General features: G+C 39.7%; 2 protein-coding genes across 12 annotated transcripts in view; one reads left to right on the top strand and one right to left on the bottom strand.

Moving 5' to 3' along the window:
* The window catches only part of KANK4 (KN motif and ankyrin repeat domains 4), a 146,427-nt gene that overhangs the window by 48,504 nt on the left and 75,335 nt on the right, over positions 1 to 22,588 (bottom strand). The window lies entirely within an intron of this gene.
* The window catches only part of PATJ (PATJ crumbs cell polarity complex component), a 155,527-nt gene that overhangs the window by 89,891 nt on the left and 43,048 nt on the right, over positions 1 to 22,588 (top strand). For all 11 annotated transcript variants that reach the window (XR_012836477.1, XM_075759208.1, XM_075759207.1 and 8 more), the window contains exons 28-30: positions 2,759 to 2,955; positions 11,066 to 11,157; positions 20,643 to 20,715. Coding sequence is in view for 10 of the 11 variants with exons in the window: in XM_075759208.1 (XP_075615323.1) it covers positions 2,759 to 2,955; positions 11,066 to 11,157; positions 20,643 to 20,715 (362 nt within the window). In the remaining variant the exon portion in view is untranslated. The remainder of the gene's footprint in view (positions 1 to 2,758; positions 2,956 to 11,065; positions 11,158 to 20,642; positions 20,716 to 22,588) is intronic.

Below are 22,588 nucleotides of genomic sequence, written 5' to 3'. Positions count from 1 at the left end.
TTCCCCAGATAAATTTTTCTTTACCCAAAGAATTGTTCCCACAGTGGGGGATTACTGACACAGCTGGAGTGCTGAGCTAGGCATCAGCTCACCAGGTTTCCAGTCCTGGCCCAACAGAGGTAGACCAGAAACTTCAGTGGGGCTCTGTCTCATCCCAGGCAATTGCCCTAACTACTAATTTTTGGAGAACCAAAACTTTTAATTTTAGCCCAGCACGGAACAGGAATATAAGTGTACTTCTGCACAGCTAACATTTTTCCCATGTGAGAAAACTCATTTTGGGCTCCTCCAAGCAGGAGGAAGCACTGCAAAGTTTACAGACTTACTGACACCGGTAGTCTCAAGAGGTACTTGTCTGCAGAGAGAGGCTGGAGCTGTGTGTCCATGTGCACAGTGTCGCAGAGCTGCTCCTGCATCAGGCCCGTGTTGGGGAATTTTAAGTAGTTTTACTGACAAGCGAGAAATGAGTTTTGAAGCAGTCTGCAAAGATGTGCAGCTTCATCTGTGCGTGCGTGTTCTCCTCACCCCTCTGCCTCTTTCTGTGCGTCCAACTGCGAGTTCCTAAAAACGTGCTTTAGACGTGTGCTTTGCTCCTAGCGATTGAAAGTGAGACGTGGTGTCCATGTAAAATGAGCAATGGAAGGAACTGTGGCAGAGCAATGATCAGTCAGCATCCCTCCAGAGCACTGATTCTTTGCTTTATCCACAAAAGTGCAATCACTAAGAAATCCCTTTTCTGCTGATGACCTGTTCTTAATATTCTTACAGCTGGGATACACTGCAGCTACTTGCTGCGCTGTAATGAGTTGTTTGTCTAATTGTGGTGGGCAGAAAATGTTTTAGTGCTCTTTAGGCCTGGACTTTGCTTAATGGGAAAAGGATGTTAAACCTCGATGGTGTGAACAAAACACGTGTGGCTGCTTGGGCATCTACAGCTTGCATCTGCTGTACTTTCAGAAGCACCGTTTTCAAGACCTTTCCTCACTTGCAGTTTTTCGGCAGGAGGTATCCTGCATGCTAAGCAGAAAAATACTACTTTCTGAATTCAAGTAGCAAATCACACCTCTAATTACATTTTGACCCCATTAGTTAAGAAATGTATTAAAGAACTGTGCAGCTACATGGATTACCATTTAATGCAGTTATATGAATTTTTGGCATATAATTGATAGTAACAAGTGAGGTTTCTAATTTTTTATGATATTCTGATTTTGTGCAGACCTCTGTAGGGCTTTACAGCTTTCCAGGGATAACATCTCACCCTTAATAAACGCCCCAGGATTTGAGGCTCAGGCTCCAGACCACCAGGGATTTTGAGCCCTGCAGGAAAATGCCAGCCTGTAAATACAGTGACGAGAGAGCTGGTTCTTGTCTGTGTTGCTCTGAGTGTAGGTAATTTTTTTGGGTGCATCTGGGGTTGGAGACAGGAGACTGCTCCCCCTGTCCCAGCGGTCTCTGCTGAAGCATGAGGAGCTGCTGCAGCTGGAAAAACTGCTCGGAAAGGACCCTTGGAAAGGGAGAGCTGCCGGGGTGGACCCAAGTTTGGCTGAATCACCCTGGCAGCCTTCGGTGGAAGGAACAGCTCTACTTCATTGTCTGTCTTCTCAGCAGTTTTTATTCACTTTTAGTTGCTTCCCTCTCACCTTCCCCAGCTCTTTCCCCTCTTCCTTGTTGTCATGGGAACATTCACTACAGTGGTTAAATCGTACTATTAAAATATGCTTCCCCAGTAGAATGGTAGTAGCTAATATTGATCTAGCTGCTGCTGCTGACTCAGGGATATGGTTGAACATATAATATCTCTTATTTCTCTTCTTAATGCATAATGCAGCAGTTTCTTTCACCTTGGGCTCTGTACTAAAGGTGACATCCAGCCACAGCAAAATACTTTGACTTGCTTTTTTTAACGTGTGGCCCAGCTGAAGCGTTGGATGCAGGTGGTGTTATGAAGCTGGCTTTAAAATCTGCAAAGGACAATCAGACAGAAAAAAAAAATTACCCTTGATGTGATTGACCCTTGCAAGCAGTAGTTATAGATGTTTGTATGCCAGTGGTGAAAAGACATTCAGATTAAACTGTCAGCATCCACAGACGTGCAATGTGCTCCAAATAACTTTGGAAGTATATTGCACTCTGTCACAGAACGGGTTGAAATGTAGATGAAAGACAAATAACTACCTTAATATCAAGTGAGGCTGCATTTAAAAATGTAATCAATCATATACATTGTCACTGACATCTGCTTTGAGTAATCATCCGCACAGTAGCACATTATGTTAAGCAGAGCATGGTAGGCATATTCCTGAGTCACCAGAAAGAAGCAAAAGTAAAAGATTCTACCTTGAGATGTGAGTTCACGGTATGTTTGCAACGTAAGCATTTCAGTTTCCCACAGTGGTTAATTAACGAGTTCTAACTTTATGAGAGTTTCCTGAAATTGATAGTTTTTGTACGGTAAGATCGAGGTGCCTCTGGAATTCCCTTGTTTACCCTCCTTTCAAAAAATTTTTGGTTTAGAACTAGGCTGTTGTACAAATAATTAAAAGAGTGCAGTTTTAGCATGAATAGTATTTGCAGCTGATGCTGCATTTTGCTGTGTGAATGATACAGGCACACGAAATGGTATTTTGGAGTTACCTCTGTTACCAAAGAGTAAATGCTGAGAAGCCATCAATTTCTAGCTTATTTGTATGTGTTCTTGAACATCTGCATGTAAGTTATTTAATGTTATAACTCATTTTATGTTTGATCTTTTTAGAAAAAATCAGGCAAAGATATGCAGACCTACCAGGAGAGTTGCACATTATTGAGCTTGAGAAAGACAAAAATGGGCTCGGACTGAGTCTTGCTGGCAACAAGGACCGCTCTCGTATGAGCATCTTTGTAGTTGGTATCAATCCAGATGGACCTGCGGGACGAGATGGAAGGATGCATATTGGCGATGAACTTCTGGAGGTAAGTGTTTCCTTTAACTACTAAGCAGGGTTCATATGGAGAGAGGGAGAGGCATATGTGAAGCTATCGTTTGAACCTTAAATAAAGCCGGCAAATAGAATTAGGTGGCTGAGGCAAGGAGCTGCACTGATTTATGCCAACTGAGAACTTGGCCTTTGGCAGGTAAATGTGTTTTCAGTGAAACAAAAATCATTGGCCTGTGAAAACTAATGTCTTGTCAGTGAAGTCTGTGCTCTCAGCGTGTTCACAAGCTATGCTTGGGGAGGGACTGCTGAAAGGCAGGAAGGGGACAGTAAATCTATCCTTGTAGTGCATATGTGGTTTCACAGGGAAATTCACACCTTACATTAAAAAAAACAAACCCCCCTCAAAGCTACCATATGTGTTTTTACAGATGACAGGGATATTCCGCATCCTGAAAATAAATTTTGTGCTGTAATCTGTTTTGATCTGTTGTAACTTAAAATACTTATTTTCCTTAGTTGTGTCTGGCACAAGTTCACCCACAAGGCAAGAGAGCTCGTTAGCAAGTGAAGTATTTTGTCTTTGCTTTTTCTCCCATCTCCTTGTTTCACCTTCAGATTGAAAATGCAGATTTCCTACACTTCATCTGACTTTTAACTGTTTCAGAATGACACTTTACTGCAGTACCTGCAGTGGTTCCCCACGTCATGATGGCTTTAGTGGTTTAAAAGTATCAGGCATCCCTGAGGGTCTTTCCTTTGGAAAGAAGAGCTGGTATATGCTGACCTACTGTTCTCCATGGGTGGTGATTTTTTGATCTTTCAGCAACTCTCTGAGAACCACCTATTTTCTCACGTTTCTTGACTTGAGAAAGAGCAATTTGACTGCCTGGGGATACCTTGGGAGTACTCAGAATTGTCTAAGCATTTGTCATTGTCTAATAGTTCTGTAATTATGGGTTTTCAATACACATAGTACAAGAAAGACTTGTTTTGCTATAATAGCAACACCATCTGAAGTTTATTATTTTTTTTTTAAGTGTGATAAATGGTATGAAGGTCTATACCGTACTGGTGTAGAGTAGGAAAATTACTTTCTCCTTCAAATTTATGTTCTTTCTGTCCCTGGTGCCAAATTCTAATGGTAAAAAAAATAAAATTGTTGAATTTGGGGTGTATACCAGTTGAAAGGACTTAGGGTGCTGTTTTCCTCTGTGTATATCACAGACCAGGTGGCTCCTGGGAAAGGAAAGGTAGAGCCTTTTGTATCAATACTTTCCCTTAAAGAAGGATCCACTGAATATACCTTGTGAGTTATTCCTTGCAGTGTTTGTTTGATCTAATGTTAAGTGTTGCTAGTAGTAAGATGCACCATCTGTGATTAATCACGTATATCTCAAGGCTTGGGATTTGCATGCATGAGCTGTGTTACAAGTAGCATTTTCCAAAGTAGTGGTGGTGTTGCCCTACTTCCTTTCCCTGTCAAGTTGGAGATAAAATGATTTTTTTTTTCTTCAGTGGAAGGAAGGTGATGTTCACATCTCAAAAATGCCAAACTTCAAATAAACTGAAGTTCAAAGAGACTTTAGTAACTACCACTCTTGTTTACCTTTGCAATCAAATTAAAGGTGTGTCACTAGTGGGCAGAAGTGCGATTACTTATATGAAAGGATGTGGTGATCTCATTCTGGTCCCCAGTGAGTATGTATCCAGTGTCAAAACATCCTGTATTACAAAGGATTGGGTTGTGCGTTAGTCATGTACGGACGTCTCATGTTCACACCAGTGGTCAATTATTCACAGCTCTGGGTTTTTTTGTCTTTTAAAAGCATTTCAGTGTTATGCGAATAGCATTGAAATGGAACTAATGGGCATTTACGCTGGCAGGTTTTTTTCAATAACCATTAGGTTTAATAATTCTTTCAGTAGCCATTAGGGATCCTTATAGCCAAGAAGTATACGGGTCACCGTGGCAGGAATATCACAGGATGGTTGGGCCTGGAAGGGAGCTCCAGATGTCATCTGGTCAACCCCCCCTTGCTCCAAGCAGGGCCACCTCAAGCTAGTTGCCCAGGACTGTGTCCAGATAGCTTTCAAGTATCTCCAATATGACTTCATGCTACTTTGATGTCAGTGATGCAGAGGGCAAGGTGGTCAACTGGCTTTACTTGCAGTGTCTTCTACAACAAAATACATTAAAAGAGCATTAATGGCAAACTCAAGTGTTCAGAAGTGAAGAAATGACAGAATCCAGATTGTTTGGTTTTCTCCAGTTAAAGACATAAAATTAAAGGCTGTGAGCGTGGTTGTCGATCACAGAAGCGTTTTATCTCTCCCATGGTATCCTTCCCTCATTCAGAGACCCGGATGGACAGTCTTTACTGATGTAGCAACTTAACTTCTCTTCCTTTGGGTAGTGCTTCACTGTGTGTAGGTATTGAATTGCTCTACCTGCAGACTGAGCTGCTGGCCATTGCCCACTGGTCAAATATTTAGTTACTGTGTAGAAAAACAACCACATAAACATTTGAGGTCATTTTCCCCAGTATTCTCATCTGATCATCAGCAAATAGACCACCCTCAACCCTCATCTAACTGCATGTTTTAAGTATATTTGCATCTGCATCTTTGATTACACATCAGTTTTGAATACCAGAGTGTATCAGTAGGAGAAGGGATTGACATCTTAGGAAGCCTCTAGCATTTCTGCGCTGTCCTGGGGTGCCCCAGCGAATCCTGTTGGTCAGTGTGGCTCCTTTAAAACAGTGGATGCTGCTGCAGTGTGTGCAGACTATTCCCCGTGGCTGCTGATGGGGATAAGGTTAATGGGATGGGGGGACAGATAGATAGATATTACCTCTTCATTTTTCTTTTGAACTGGAGTTTGATTGGATTCCGTTGAAGGATGTGGGATGCTGCCAGACTGCCTCAGCTCCTTATTCTTAAAATCTTCTGTCACTGAATTACTGACGTATCATCTCACTTTTAGCTTCTCTAAACAACAGTAGTCTTTTGGGGGCACGATCCTGGCTCGTTTTCAAAGTCAATCCAGCCTATACATTGAGTGAAATGCAGGTCACATAAACCTGCATGTAATCATTTTTTTTAATACATCATCAGATGTATTTTGGATGAGTGTGTTGCTGGAGAAAACAGCTTTTTGAGTGAGAAGGTCCTTTCATCCTACTTTCATGCATGGGGGAAAATTACTTGGGTCACAATTTGGTCCTTGTACAAAAGAATATATTTTTACATAACACAAGTTCTGCTTTTCTGTTCTTGTTCCAAGCAAAGAAACCATCTGTGGTTCTCCTGCCTTGCACTCTTGCTGTTTTAGTGCAGGTGTCTGCACTGCTTCGTATCTTATTAGTTTGGGCTTAGTCCTGCGGCTGATTGTGCCCAGCATGGCCCGCAGCGCGTTCACGTGGTGCTGTACCTGTGCTGTTAAGCCCTGCTGCTCGTGAGCTCTGCATGGGTTTGTCCTTTTGGTAGCTTTTATTCACGCTGAATAATCCACCCTATTATTATTATTGTTATTATCATCTCTCCGTAAGAGAGTCAACTGCGTTCTATTAATAAACCAAGCTGTACGGAGCCCTGTTATGCTAAATTACTGATGTTGGGATTTTCTGCCATCTTCCTGTCCCTGCTTGTCTTGCTGAAAATGGGGCAGGAGGTGGAAGGAAACGGCTCGTTTGGATGTTTTGCTCTAGGAGGCCACAGCACTTCTTGAAAGAGCAAAAGCTAGTCTTCGTAGTAAAGAGTCGGTGTACAAGTTTCCCTGTTGTCCCTTCTGGACTGCCGCATGAGAAGCAATTTTTTCTTTTTTTTTTGTCCTTTTTTAATGCCATTTCTGTCATATCTCAAAGCCAGAGGGCTTTTGGGCTAAATGTATTTTTATTGTGATTTTATTTCAAGTGTCTTAGATAAATATGTTATGCTACAATAAATACATCAGCATTTTGCCCAAGTAAATGATCTACCCAGCTGAATTCACAATGCCACTTCTGGTTTAGAATGCAGGGGACTGGTGTTTTATTCTCAGCTTATTTGTGGTGGGATTGTTTTGGTTTTTCCTGTTTCAAAACAGTTACTTTGGATTAGGCAAGTGGCACTATCCCTCAAAAGGGACAGTAACTTGAACGTAGAGAGATAGTGGGATTTTCACATGAGAAGAGTCATAACTCCAGTAGTGATATATTTAAATTCCTATTTAACCGTAGTAGTCAGAGTTTCTGTTCTTGTTCTCAGATTCATTTACTGAAGGTAACGTTGAGGGATAGCATCCTTTTGGTCTTTTCATAGAAGGATACAAATACTTTTTTCATGTACTTTGTGTTTGAATGTGTGCTGGGAAAGAATTTTGGTGAGGGAAGAATAATGCACATTCTAATTATTCCATTTTCCTTTCCAGTGTTTTCCTCTTGCTTTATTATTTGGCGGTTTGGTGTATTGGGGATTTCAGTCTATATAATCTGACTGATCCAAAAATTTGTGAAACTTTTCCCATTGTTTCAGAGACTCTGGTTGTATCTCAAAATGCTACAATTCCTGTGGTTAGAAGGAACCTAGTGCATTGGTACAAAGAAATAATTATTATAGAAAGCTGTGCCAGTTCTTTTACTAGCTTTGGGGTATCATTTAACTTTATTTTTCATAAAAATCAGATGATACTAATTTTATGGATTTCCATTACTGCCACATAGTAAAAACAGACTTTTTTTTTTTTTTTAATATCCATATCTAATGTTTCTCTTCTGCAAATTAAAGTTTGGATCCTTTAAATTCTTTTCTCTTAAATTAAGAGTTCAGATTTCAGTGAGTTTGTACTTTCTGCTACTTTAGTGTGTGAAACTGTAAAACAAAACTTTTGTAGGTGGAGGCAACAGTACAATTGGGATATGTGATTAAAATCTGCCATAAAGTAGTGTAGGGTTATATTAAAGATTAAACTTGTGTGCTGACCTGACCTCATACCTGTAGCATGTTTTAATCTTTCTCTCTTCTCTCCTCTCATTCCAAGAAGTTACGTGAAGAGACATTTAAAGAAGAGTTGAGGTTGATTTCGATCAGTTCATTTCTTTTGCTTAATCAAAGCTTTGTTTTTCTTTTCTAATCTCTAATGACAAAAGCAAAGCACAGATTTATAGGTTTTGACTCCCAGAGTACTATTTGTTTAATCTGACGTGTTACTTTAATTTGAAAAGATTTAAAATGGTGTTGCTTATGAAATCCTAGATGTTCTCTTTTTTGTTTTATTTGAGTAGGCTTTAGTGCTTTGCTCATCACTGTGGTATCTGAAGCAAACGGAACATTAATTCACATTGCAAAAGAAAGTGACCTTTTTTTTAAAAAAAAAAGAAAAGAAAAAAAAAGAAAAATTAATACTGGCTGTAATAACTATATGGGACAGTCCAAAACCTTGTGGAGATATATTACTTTGATTATCCTTTCATTTTGGTGTAATTAAATAATTATAACTTACAGACCCAGCTCACAGCTAATTAAATTTTGGACTATTTGATACATCTAGTGAATAGGATTAATTTAGCCAGAGTAAAGACTATAAATTTTAATCTAAGTCTGCTGTTTAGAAAAATTGATGGTAATTTAACTAAATCCAAACAATTTGTAAAGCATGCAGTATTTCCAGTGAATAATTCATTTTTGAACTTAGAGAAATTAAGTCAACAAACTCGTTGAAAGTTTCAAGTCCGGCTTGAAGCCAGAATGCAACTGAGCATTCATTTTTGCAACCAGATTTTTAGATATATCTTTGATTAACAAAGCGTGGCCTAGGATGTTGCTTCTCGCCCTGTCTTTGCAACCATGCAGGTTGCAGACAGGACCGTAGTAAACCCCTGTGAATGTTGGTGTGATGCTATTTCCTCAGCGCTGATCGTATCAGACTCTCGTAGACGTTTCTTGGCTTTCTCTTTGAAGAGTAAGCAACTTGGTAGGTAAATGGTTTGCACTTCAATCTTCATGAATAATCAAGTGTTAGGGGTTTTATTCTTCTCCTTGCATTGTCCTTATTTAACTGATAAACTTGCATATTGTTTTGACCCATTGAAAAGAAGATGGGAGTATTGTGAAGTTGCCAGCATGGCCAAATACTCTGTATGACACAAGGCTGTAAGACTTGGCCAGTTATTTCTTGTTTGAATGGAAAAATCTTCTAAGAACACAAAACCAAAATACAATACAAACATTTTCAGTAATAAAAAGTTCTTCTATAATTACTAGTAAATTGTTCCTGGGCTTCATTATCATTATTGTTTTAAACAGCATTGGTATATCAAAATGTGAATGTAAATACTATGTTATAAATTAAGAGTGGGAGAAAAAATTGCAGTATTGAAATGAAGCTGGCTGCTCACTTTGGAAGGGTGTATGAACGCTCCATCTACAGAGAGGTACATTAATCAGGGTGCTTAGAGTGAGAATTTTGACGGTTAAATAGCAGATTATTCTGCACGCTTGGAAGCTTCTGATGTTTGCTTACATGGCAAGATACAGGATGAGCCGAACCGTGAACCTGAACTAACGTCATGACTCCAAATACTATTAATTTCAATTTATTATTTTTTTCTTCATCTTTAAAGTTTTGCCTTCATTTTTGGACAAAATACAAGATGTTAAATGTACCTTTGAATTAGTTTCCATGTTTATGTTTAGAGGTATTCCGGTGTAGATAAATAATTGTTCTTCCACAGATCCTTGTTGTCTTGACGCTTATTCCAGTCTAAATTGTCGAAGTTGAAGGCAGGCAGGTCTGGTAGTCCTGATCCCTACTGGCAGGGGAGGATGCTTTCCTTCACCACCTTGCTGAGTGTTTGCTTCAGCTTAGTTTTAAATCTGAAAATCATCAGGGTACACCTAAGAAACTGCTCAAGAGTTTTGTTAATCTTCTTGACTTAGTGGGGTTTTTTCCCCATCATACTCAGCTCTGCTTTTACTTTCTTTAAATTTATTGTGATAGTCCTACCTACCTGATGTTCTGCATGTGATCTTCATGATTGTAGTTTGTACAACGCCTGAGCTGAAAGGTGAGCATCCTGTTAGGATACCTCTGAGGCAGGAGGCATTAACAAAGGGGAAGCCTGAGAAACTCAGGGCAATTTCCTCTAACTGGGAAAAAGACTTCTAGTTCCTGCAGAAAGACAAGTCCTGAAGCACATACTGTATTAAAGCCAAACTATTGCCCTCTGAAAACCGCAGCACTTGCTTGCATGCAGCAAAAGTGTCCATAGTAAGTACTTGGTGTCTGCTGCTGTGCTTAAGTGCTTGATCCGTCCCAGCAGAAGTGATGTGGCATGTCCTTAAATTGTGCTTTGGCTCCATGGCTATCAGTTCTGTTTCCTTTGGCAAAACTGGGGAGTCAGCACAATCTTCACAGCAAGTTTTCCTAAACTGCTGGTTGCCTGTAGGTAAGGTATAGGAGTGTCTGTCTCACAATCTGTGCTGTTGTCATGTCTATAGGATTCTTCTCAGATCAAGTTGTTTTCCAAAAATCTGGGAACATACTTAAAATCCATTCTATGGATCTGTGAAAAAGTGTAAAAGATTTCTCTCATTTGTGGCTTACTAATAAGACTGATTTAGCTCTGCATTGGTTTCTGTTTTGTATTGGTCTAGAATAAAACTTGGAATGTTTTGCTATTAGTACAGTATTTTTTCTTTGATAAATTGGAGTCTAAGATGTTGAAAATGTAATATTTTAAAATCCATTCCTAGGCTGCAATTCTGTGGTCCATCATAGAATCAATATGAGGAGGAGGATGTTCTTAAAGTCAAATTAGGATTTATCCTTTCAGAAGGAATCATAAGAAAGCTAATGAGAAATGTTTAAATTATTGCTGCTGAGTTGCAGATTACACCCCATCCTCCTCTGGTAGTTGACTGAGGGAAGGAAGGGATGACAATCTGGGGCAGTCCAAGGCCAAGCTGAGCAGTGCCTGTCTCCTATGTGCAACATTGGTATTCCTGTCTCTCAAACCTCAAAAGTTATGCCATTTATGTTTTGTGGACCACGTTTTCTTTGAGTCTTATCTCTATCCCACAGTGAATTTGTAACTCTTGGCGGTAAAAATTAAAACAATGCATACTTCTCCACTTAAATGAAAATCTTCATTTTCTTTTAACAGATAAACAATCAGATATTGTATGGAAGAAGTCATCAGAATGCTTCTGCAATCATTAAGACTGCCCCATCAAAGGTCAAGCTAGTTTTCATACGGTAAGAACAGTTCTCATCAAAACACTTTGTACTTTAGCCTATTACATTACATGTTTACATATTTAACCTGTTTTGAAAATGCTGAACTTGCTCAGTCCTCTTTGAAGTGAATTAAACCTTTTCCTTGAATATTCTTCTCAGAACAGTTGAAGAGTTCTCTTTAATGATGTTTAAAAAAAAAAAATCTAATGCAATTGAATACCTGTTTTAGGGGTGTCTGCTGAAGACCTGAGCTGTCCCTCTTGGGACACCTGATAAGGGCACCCTGATAAGAGCTGCTTCTCCCACAACTTAATGTGCTTTAGGTTGGTTCTGCCAGCACACAGATGGGGTGGGCAGCTTGCTTCACCCAGACTGCCAGGAGGGAGAGAACATGGTGCAGAGGCTTGGGGCTGGAGAGGGAGCTGCTCGGAGAGGAGCAGGCAAGTGTGGATGGAGTACGTGGAGCATGGGCTGGGTGGATGCGTGAAGGATAGCTTTGTACGGCATCAAAAGAGGATTTAGAAAGTGAGCTAGGGCTTATTTGTACAGAGGGGGAACCTGACTTTGACAAGAAGCACTGGAATGGCTTCTGCAGGAGGGAATATGCTAAAACAACCTTTCATCTGAAAAGAATTTCATGTGGGCATCTTTTCTTTTACTCCAAGCACAAAAATGTTTCCTCTTTGTATGTGAATTAAGGACACCTCCATGCATTCACTTTGTAGTTCAGGAAGTGTTACTCTTACGACCCTGGACAGAAGGGCTGCAAAGAAGCTGTCTCTTTCCCAGAACTCATACACACTTTAATATATTGGAATTTCATAAATGCATCTGTTCCAGCTCTGACTTTCATCGGGCACTTATCCCCGTGCCATTTTAGAATGCGGTCTTCCCACCAATACATACATCATACTTGATATTGTTTTATATTCTTTGCTCATACGCAGCTTACCTGTGAACAATGTAATAATCTGTGGGTGAATGCATATAAATGTGTACATTTACTCGCATGGCTCTGTCTGGTACAGCATACACAGAAATGATGGAAGAGCAGCATTAGCGCCGTGAGGAATGAGTTGCTATACTTGGCAGCGCAGAGGATCTGGAGGAGATTAATGATCTTGCCTGCAGCTCCCGTGTTACTTTCCCCAGCTATCGAAAATTAAACGTCATGTACAACAACTCACTTACTATTACTTAATTGCATGTGGAAAATGTATCTGGTTGGAAGCTCCAGAGGCAGAACCACAACTTATGAAACCAAAACCCAGGGCTGGGTTTAATGCCGGCAGGCAGCACGGAGAGCGTGGGGTTCTTGCAACCCGCCCTGCTGCACTGCGGCTGGCTGCAGAGCACTTCACAGAGCTGCAACGAAGGGTGCGTGTTAGCTCCAGCTGCCCTGGGTGCATAATTTGTATCATCTTTAAGACATAAAGGCCCCGTAAGTTCTTAACCGTAATTCCCCTTTTCAGATTGTCTGTCTAGAAGTGGATTTCAAGTCAAAAAGTTGTCTCAATGGTGATAATCAATAGATATTGGAAATACCATTAGATAATTCTTGTTTCTGTCTCTAAAGTTTAAAAAAAAAAAAGTTTCTATTTTTAAATGCTGCCTCTGAGGTTGTAAACTTCTATCTTCACCCTTCCCAAGAGCACGCATCTTGTCACTGCTCTCGGCCTTGCGTTAGAGTACACTGACAACTGATGGGTCTGTTCGCTTGACCCGAGCAGCCGTTCAAACAGCAATGAAAAGAAATTCTCCCACTGAGAGAATGTCGTTAGTAACGAGACTACTGGCTCTAACGCGAGGAGAAAACTAATGTTGCCTTTTTTTGGATGTATGGTCAACTTCTCATAGGAAGAGAAGTGTTTCAAAATTTTAGCAAAGCCTAATTAGACTGTCTTTCTTAAAGGTGAATTTTAAGGAGAAACAAGAATAACTTTCTTTTTTCTTGCAAACTGTGTTCCATGAGCCCATTCTATCTTGGTGCTTCCCATTCCTGCACTTTAGACTGCAAAACCAATGGATGTGATTGACTGAAAACACAAACCAAAAGACTGTGCTGGTCCCAGGAGTCTTGTCCGTGGTGCAGTTTGGTAGAAAAAGTTTTTTCTTGCTTTCTCAACTTATTTTAAAACCATAATATAAAATGAGGGTATTGAAATGCCACTACTTAATGCATTGTGGTGCCAGCTGTAGTAAACAAGAGCAGCAACAGGCATCTTGAATCTCCATCCGTCTCTCGTACATGCATGTGCACTAGCTTTCCAGCTGAGAACAAAGCGTTGAGTGTCGCAGACTCTGCTCTCCTGGTAGGTTTGCTGCTTGGCTGATTTCAGATGTGTTCCTCTGGGCTCTAATGATGTGGAAAGAGCAGGGTACCGTTCCATTTGTTAGGCTTTGAAAATGAGGAGGAGCCAGTTGCAACAGAAATGCTGCTTTTCTCCCCCTGAGCGCTCTTACTTGTGCAACTTCTTTTAAAGATAGAAGGCTCATAGCATAACGTAGCCGAAACATCCTGGAGCACGCAGTCAGAAGAGGCCACAGCTCACCGTAACAAAATAACGTGTACTGCAGGAGTTATGAGAGAAATGGATTTGGTCTTCATGTGGATGGAGATATTAATATTCTAATTTCACCAGTGAAAGGCCCGAGTAGGTTATAATTTTCCAGAAACGCGTCATTCTGCAGCCTAAAAAGTTCCTGCATGCCTGACTGAGCTGACCTAGGACAGAAAAGCAAAACTGGGGAGACTCTTGGGCTAAAAAATGCCCTCTTTGATATCCTGAGGCCTTATTTTCCTCAGATGAAGGATGCTCAGCGATAAGCATGCTGCTTTTCACTTTGAAGCAGGAAACAGCATCAAGGTTTTCCTATTTCTGGTGTTTTGGTTCATGTGCAGGGCAGGGGGATGTTTCCATAAACTTTAATCAGTTACGAAAGAAGCCCAGAAATTCCTGGGCACAGAAAAGCCTTTCTGTGAGAACTGCAATAACTACCATTAAAGAACTTAGATTTTGTTGCACCAATATTTTTTTTTAAAGAAAAAATAAAGAATAGGTGTTCTCAGCCTTTTTGACTTTTTACTAAAATCCTAACTTACTGTCTGCGCTATAAAAATCTGTTCACACTTTTTTTTTTTTTATACCCAGGTAGCGTTACAATTGCATTCCCACCCTTTCCTGAAATTTTTGCTGATGAGACATAGTGCAGTAAATGTTGTGAGAATCATAGACATCCCCTTATATTTGAAGGCTTTTCACTCTCATTTATAAGCATCCTTTCCTCAATTAAGTTGACGATGATTATTTAAAACAGTTGATTTTGGCCAGATTCCAAAATTTAGGTCTTAACACAGCACTGTTTCCCAGTGGTCTCATTAATTACATGAGCTTGTAATAGCATCTAAAAGATTTGCAGTTATAGTGTCACTTTACTTTTTTTTTATTATTATTCAGTGCATCTTGTGCTTTGTAGCCTTCTACAGTAACAAATTTGAAGGCATTTAACCTGCTCACCCGGTTTAACAAACAAACAAACCAATTGCCCAAGCACGGCAAGGTTTTCCTGAGATGAAATGGCTTGGTCCAAGTGCTTCCTTTGATTAGTATCCAGTCGCGTTTTATCTGACCTCAAAGTCTTACAGCTGCTGCAGAAACTTCCAAGCTACCGCAGCAAATACGAGTTGTCTTTTTTGATTTCTGAATATCAGAAATAAATAAAAATTTAACTTCAGCTTTCCAAGGCGTAGAAGGAAGCGCTAGTGGAAGTCAGTGGCAATAGCGTATGTAAAGGTCTTAGTTGCCTTTTGAAATCCGTGATCTGAGTCTCCAACAACGGGAATTAGCCAGGTAGTAATCAGAGAAAGGGACTTGTTTCTTGTAGGAGCCTCTGTGCCCTAGTTCCCAAAATAGAACAGTTTTTGTATCCACTGTGGTTTTTGTTCATGTATTGTAAGTCCATCCTTTTAAGGTGCATAATAAAACAATATAATTAGATTTTGCATCTGTAGTAGGAAATCCAGTTTATATCGGAATGCTCTTTTACAGTGAGAATTTTATGATTCAGCAAATTCATTGTTTTTTCCATGCTCAATTAACTGCCTTTAATCTGTTTCGGTGCTTCAGTGTTGGTATAATAAGCAGATCAAATATAGTTTGAATGCTTGAATCAAAGTGAATGCCACTGATTTCAAACCATCATCCCATTGTGTTCAGTTCTGTGATTTGTTCTTTGGTATACCTTTATTCCTTAAAAGAAAACTGTCTTGTGCTGTGATGAAACATGAGAAATGCTTTAAGAATAAAGTGCGGTGGGATTTTGCTTATTTAAATACCATCTGTTAGCTGTCCGGTCATCCTCCCACACTGCAGTCATTTGTTCAGTCAGTTATCATCGCTTTCTGGTGATGGGATTGTAGCTTCTCAGTGAAGCCCACAAATCTCTGTCACCTAACCCCTCCTTCCATTTCTAGGTGTAATTGTAAAGACTAATCTCTTGCGATTTATGGTGACATGCAAAGGAGAGAGAGATCCTTATAGTCTGCGGGCAGTGGCTGGGTCAGCCAGTTCTCGGTGCTGTTTAACGCTCTCCATTGCTGTGACGTTATCACTGGGTCTTTGCTCTTCTTTTAGAGCCTCTATAAGTAACACTGTATGTTGTGTGCCAGAGTCTAAAATACTGTCATGCTTTAGAAATTATTTTTGCTTTAAGTTTGTTCTAACTTAGATAATTGGTCATATTTTAATAGTATAAACTCTGTTTTTACTTGCTTTGATTGCTTAGGTTCTTTCATGTGGGAAAGCTTTAAAAATAAGCTCTTGCCAGACACTGTGTGTGCAAGTTTGAACTTTTTCCTGTTTTCTTCAGAGCTGTTTCCTCCTTGCTGTCATACACATGTGGGAACAAGTGCGTGGTTGAGGAAGTTAAGTAATTTGGGCTCTTTCAAACCTTTGATGACCTAAGCTGCAGTTTATATGAACATTAGTTGTTCATTTAAAATATCTGTATGCATTTGGCTCTCACATAGTTAGGAGTGGATGGAGCGGAAATGGAGAACAAGACTGTTCTTGCTGTTAATGGGAGAGATTTTTCAAGATGATGCACAATACAAATGTCTTCCCTTGACCCAGCTGAAGGAAAAATCCAGTGTGCCTTTTCAGTCTGCAACTTTCCTGCAGCTCTTCTATTCCAAAGGAACATCTAGAGGAAAACAAAGATGAGAAAATGTGAGATCCTGACCTAATTTTTCTTTTTTTTCTCTTTTTTCTTTTTTTTCTTTTTTCTTCTTCTTTTTTTTTTTTTTTTTTTTTTTTTAAACAAACAGGATGAGGGCAGCATAGGTTTTCAATAATCTGCAGGACTTTATGCCCTGGTGTCACAACCAGCGGGAGTCCTAAGGGGTTACTGGGCAAACGTTCTTCATTCACTTGCTCTCCAGATCTGTTCCAACTAAGATGCTATGCAACTGCATACAAGCTGTTGGGTTTTTCTCCTGATTCTTGATGTAATTTGTATTCCCTCAAAGCATCCACAAACCCTGACAAAGCTGTTGTCAAATGATCTTTTAGTGTTGATGATGTGTGTAGTTGCAGATAGTTTGGCAGGAGGTTCATCTCCCTTAGTTTAGACATCTAGAGGTCATCTGGACCTCAGTTGTCAGGAACCTCCAAAGACAATTCAGTTCATCCCATCCTAAATTAGGTCATTTAGGTGCTGGGATGAATTGCTCTTCTGAGTGGATCTGGTTTGGATTTGCCTTGATTTTGCACTGATCATAGACAAAGTTTGGATGCTATCTTGGACAAGATGCTCTGCTTTAGACAGGTGATGAATCTCACTCAGCATGCTCAACAAGGATTTTCTTGGCATGACAGTGAGCTTATACCATCACAAACCTGAGAGATGTAAGAGTAAGTGAAATGGAAAACAGAAAATGTCCTCAAAGGAAGGTAGGGAATCTCAGTTCAAGAATTACAAGACTGAGGTTGATGAGCAAATGCAAAAAATCCCATGAATTTGGCTGAAGCTGTGACTTCTGGTTATTGTCTTTAGAAAGATAACTTTCTGAATGCTTTATACACCATTCCAGCTGTGTGTGACATTTCTCCATAGTGCCAGAGACAGCTTTCTGATAAGTGCAGCACAGTGTTGCAGGGCAGCTTAGCTGAAGCCTTACAGCACACAACTTTGACTTCCCTTTAGGCTTACTTTCTGCAGCTTGGAATGAGTAATCCCTTTAGATTTATATTTGCATATTGCTCTCTTAGGGCTTTTTTTGTGCCAAGTGTTTATGGTAGCTAATTATTAGTCAATAATAGCTGTATTTGTCTTTGCTTAAGCTGCACATCTCTCCCTTCAGCAGAGGTGCAATTCTTAGATGGAGCAAAACATCAGAAGTTCTTCTCTTTGGTCAGTGAGAAAGGACAGGGAATGTCCAAGGGTCCTATTTAGGCTAGAAAGCAAGTAAAATGTGGTAAAGTATGGCAATCTGACCAAATAAATCTGAATGGGCATGAGCTTTTCTAAAGTTTAAAGAGCCTTTGCCACTTACATATTGTTTTGATCTTGCTTCCTGTGACCCTTTGTGATGAGGGAAGCTTCTTGTTTCTCCAGTATCAAGCTATAGTTAGAGATGTTGATACAAGCAATAGGCACTCTAACCTCCAAGCAGATCTAATTCCCATTTTCACTCAGAAACTTATCCTGAGAGGTTAGAAGCAATAAAAGTATTTGTGGGAGGAGTGTTGAATTCCTTCCCTATTCAGTTTATATGTAACTGATGAAATATAAACAGCTCTCTGGTGCACGAGCTCAGCAAGGAGGTGGGCTGCCATCCCAGCATCTTATCCAAACCAGTATGAGAGCTGGAACCGGAGCGGTGGATGTTTATAATTTCTGCGGATAATGGAGGGGGGAGCATCTGAGCCTCCCTGCTCTATAAATTGCATTGTAGGTTGCATTGACCCTGCGAGTATGAAGCTGTCTTGACTGTGAAGGGTTTAGACATCTTAACCTCAAGCAATATTGAGCACTGGTAACTGAGAACAGCTTTCTCGGAGGTGGTTATGTAGCAACTATTGGCAAATATGTTGAATGCTCATTTGCAGTCACTGTAATTTGAATATGATGTTCAGACTTCTAAGCTGTCTGCTCCGGCATCAAAAGAAAATGATTGCTCCTTTTAGTTGTAAATAAATTCATGTTTTAGTTGAGGACACTTAGGGAAGTGGAGAGCAGAAAGAGCAATTTATTATTAGATCTGTCACTTTAAAATATGTTCCCACTTTGATTCTGCTTTGAAGCATTCTCCTTTGAAGCAGCATTAAAGTATTTAAATATGTACGAGTCCTAGCAGGGGGAGATTACAAGTTGTGACACTTTGTAACCTTGGTTTTTTATTTTTTGCATTTTTTTTCCAGGGAATTACTGTATGTGGGGTTTTTTTATTGCTTGGAACAAAAATGGCCATCCATTTAAACCTACATAAAAATGTTTGCCCAGTGATAGGGGAAAAAAAAACCCATTTTGTGTGTATGTATGAAGTAGAAACTAGTTTGTATAATTAATAACACTCCACTTTGTCATGCAGATCATGAAGCTTCTGCCTAGCAATTTTTAGAATATACAAACCTTGTTATTTTCACGTTTGCTCCTAATTGCAAGGTATGCAGCATGCATTGTACGCTACAGAAGCGTTGTTAGTTTTCATGCTGTTTGTGCTTCATATAAACTATTGTCCGAAAAATCTCTACAGTCAAGTAAAAATTGCCAGGTTTCTTAGACACCTTATGTTTGCTGATTTATTCTTATAAGTTAGAAAAGCAACATAATTAGATAGAAGAAGATAAGAGGAGGAAAAATGTCCTTGCCTAATGCACCTTACAAGGTAAAATGCACTTGGAAATTGTGAAACGCTTTTGAAATTCATGGGCTTGATTCTGTGCATTCCTTGGATTCCTGTCTTGGCCCTGTGCACGCGTGTTTCTGCATCACGGGCCGCTCTGGTTCTGATCTCAGCGTGGCTTCTCACTCTTGCAAGGCTTTGAGCAGGGCCAGGAGGAGAGGCTGGGAGCAAGTACAAAAATGAGCAGCACAGAACCAATTCCTTTGACTTGGATGGCTGTTTGGTTGAAGATAAGTAAATGAATTCACCAACCTTTGCCTGCAGGATTTATCACTTCAAATGCCTGTGACTGAATTTCCCATACGCAGCTCTGCTGAGAGCTGTTGATTTCCAGTGTTGTCTTTCCGTGATCAGAACACGCTAGCTTCATTTGTTTAACTCTTGAGGGATAAAATGAGACTTTTTTTCTTTCAGGCACTTCTGCGAAATTTTTTTAAACACATACTAGTCTAATATTTTATTTCAGAAGTTAAAGAGGAAAAAATTCTGCTTGTGTTACAGTAACTTGGAAGGTAGTACGTAGGACCAGAAATCAAGCCCAGAAGACCCACTGCATGAGCAGTCACATCCTTTCACGTCAAGATCCGTGTCCACAAAGCAGCAGTGTTACTGACTCCTCCTCTCTCACGTTTTGGCGAGAAGAGGCTGTGCGATAGTACTGAATCTTTAGCAAAATGGGGTTTGCATCATGTTCCTGGCTTCTGTGTTCTGTCAGAGTTGTTCACCCCAAAAATAAAGAGGTGCATCAATACGGTTTTTGAAGCAAAATTTGGAGTCTTTTTTTTTTATCTGCCTCAGATTTGCCTTAAACAATATCACTGAAGTTGTATTTTACTTGGTTCAGTTTTACAGAGGCCAAAAAAATGCAGAGTTAATTCTGCAAGCCAAATAATTTTAAATGGCAGTTGAGGAAAAACATTAGCAAGGCAGAATGCTATTTAATTAAAAAAAAAGCCTTTTGAAAGTTAAAGTAATCAGATGTCAACTTAGGATTGCATTTTAAAGAGGCTAGAGAAAAGATGCCATACATAATAAGCATCTTTGAAAAATAATGCACTTTATATGTAGGGGGAATCAATGTTCATCTGTTCTCCCTGCATTTTATAAAAATTCTGCCAAGTTTTTACATTGAATCTTTTAGAAAAGACCACCACAAATATGAACAAAAAAGAAAAAGCAATCTATTGAATAAAACCGGTATTATATTTCAGTAATGTGAATGTTAAACTATAAACAAGCAGTTTACAAATGTAGACACTATTAGAAGAGGCTAACGAAGTATTAGCACATCTACTGATGTGTAGGGACCCTAAACTCCAACTGCATCCTCTGATAATCCACACAAAATTAGATTTCCAAAGAATGTGATGTCAGTATGTCTCAGAAGAAATTACTGTGGTCCCACGAAGGGATGTAGTCTGTTTGCCAGCAAAGAACAAAAGCAAAAATGAAGTGCTTTTCTAAGCTCTAACTTCTGGTAGGGGTAAGAAACAGTTACTTTTTGTGCTAGTAAGAGTGTTTTCTTAATGGGCAAGACCAACTCAAAAGTAAAAGTTTGGTTTAGTGTGTAATATGTTGTTGTTTGTTTGTTTTACAGAAGTGAAGATGCAGTCAATCAGATGGCTGTTACTCCTTTTCCATTACCTTCCAGCTCCCATTCTTCTATTGAGGTAGGGTTTATGGGTTGTTTTTTTTAATTAAGGATTGCTAAATTAGATAGATTAATCATAATTAGCAGTACATTATAAATTTGAGCACCTTGTCTAATTAAACCCTGAATCATAAAATGCATTGGGTCGGAACTTGACCTAACAGGCATATTTTCCCCTGTCTCCTTTATTGATCTCATCGTTACTGAAAGGGCTGGCATGGCATTAAGGACAGCTATTAAACAGATTATTGCTGCACAGGAGGAAGAGAAGTCTCCAAATGAAAACCTTGCCATCTCCTATCCTGCACCTTTTTCAGCTGGTTAGAGTAGTTGCAGTGAGGATCTTTACCTGGAACATGGATATCCTCCTATGGAACAGAAACGAGTGTTTTTCAGGGGAAAGCCCTTCACCCTCTAAGTTCCTTTTCCCCCCAAATACTTTCTTATCAGCATATCTAAAAATGAAGAAGGGATCACCAGCAACTAGCTACAGTAATAGAGGTCACTGTTTACATGGTTGGCATTCCAAGAGCCCCTCTAGACTAACTGAGACCCTGGTCCACCACTTTGTCCCGTGCCCCAGCATCGAGCTCTCTCCTTCCTGCTCATTTCCTCCCTGTCAGACCAGACAAGGGCTGTTTAAGCAGCGAGCTCTAGTGCACAGCGTTGTAACGCACAATCTTCCGATGCAAAAACTTCCTTAGTCTGGTGCTGTTACCCACGTTTTCCTTTGTTATAGTTGCTATCTGAGCCCCAGTGCAGACTGTTCGCTCTCTTGTGCACCGTGAATCCCTGCAGTGTCACCACACTGTTATCATTTTGACATCTTGATATGGTGTAACTAAATTTTCTAGATAAAGTACATGGTTAGCCTTGCTGTTGCTTTTTAATTCTATTTCTATTTGAGCTAATAAAGCAAAAGATGTTTTATAATTCAATTGGGGTTTGATCTTGCCTTGAATTGATAAATTCATGTGCGTTGAACTCCTGGTATTTCAATAAGCATTACTGTGATCCCACAGCAGTGGTCCACGCTAGGTAACGCTGGATGAATCTCCTGTTTGCATGCTTGCTATTGCTTTCCAGATTATATTACCACTGATGGCTACTTCCATACAGGCATAGTGCTGTACAGTGCAGGAGCTGCTCGGTTTTTGTTTGGATCTGAGTCGATTTTGGACAGTGCTTTGGTTTTTCCTTCTCTCCTCCATAAAAGCAGCATGCCCCAGGTGCAGCTGGTGGATTGCACATTACAATTTACAGAACCCACATTCTTTTTGCTTTTGTTGACTCTTTAATACCTGTATTTGTTTAATATCTGTGTCTTCAGGATGGAGCACGAAGCCTTGTTTAGGCACACTCTGTGCTGTGGTCAAATGACTGTAATTAGACTCTACCAGCATGTGGAAACCAAAGCGCTCAGCATCATGTGTGATGTTTGCCCTTAGAGGTAGATGCTTGTGGATTGAGTTTCATGCATTAGTGGCAAGCTTTTACTATTTACATTATGTCTGTTTTATAAGTAAATGCAGATTTTTACTTGTAGCTAGTATCTTTTTATTATTATAAAATAAATGTAACCAAATGATAGTGTTGTTGTATAGAAATTTACATTGCTGTCCTTTGTCAGTGGTTCCTGTCTTTTAAATAAAGCAAAATAAAACTGACTGTGCATCATATCTTGAAGTTATATTTTCAAATATCTTTGAAATACCAAATAAATATTTAACATTGTGTGTTACACTGTACCTGAAACTTGTCAGATGCCATTCAGTAGCCTGGCTAGTGTAACAGAATATCGGGGTGTCATAGTTAGCATGTACTGTTGTGTTAATTTCTTCATCTTATCCCTTTATCTTCATTAAGGTATTTTAATATGGATAGTGATGAAC

This window comes from Balearica regulorum, chromosome 8 (genome assembly GCF_011004875.1).
Source record: "Balearica regulorum gibbericeps isolate bBalReg1 chromosome 8, bBalReg1.pri, whole genome shotgun sequence".
NCBI lineage: Eukaryota > Metazoa > Chordata > Aves > Gruiformes > Gruidae > Balearica > Balearica regulorum.
This window is presented reverse-complemented; position numbering and strand designations above follow the sequence as displayed.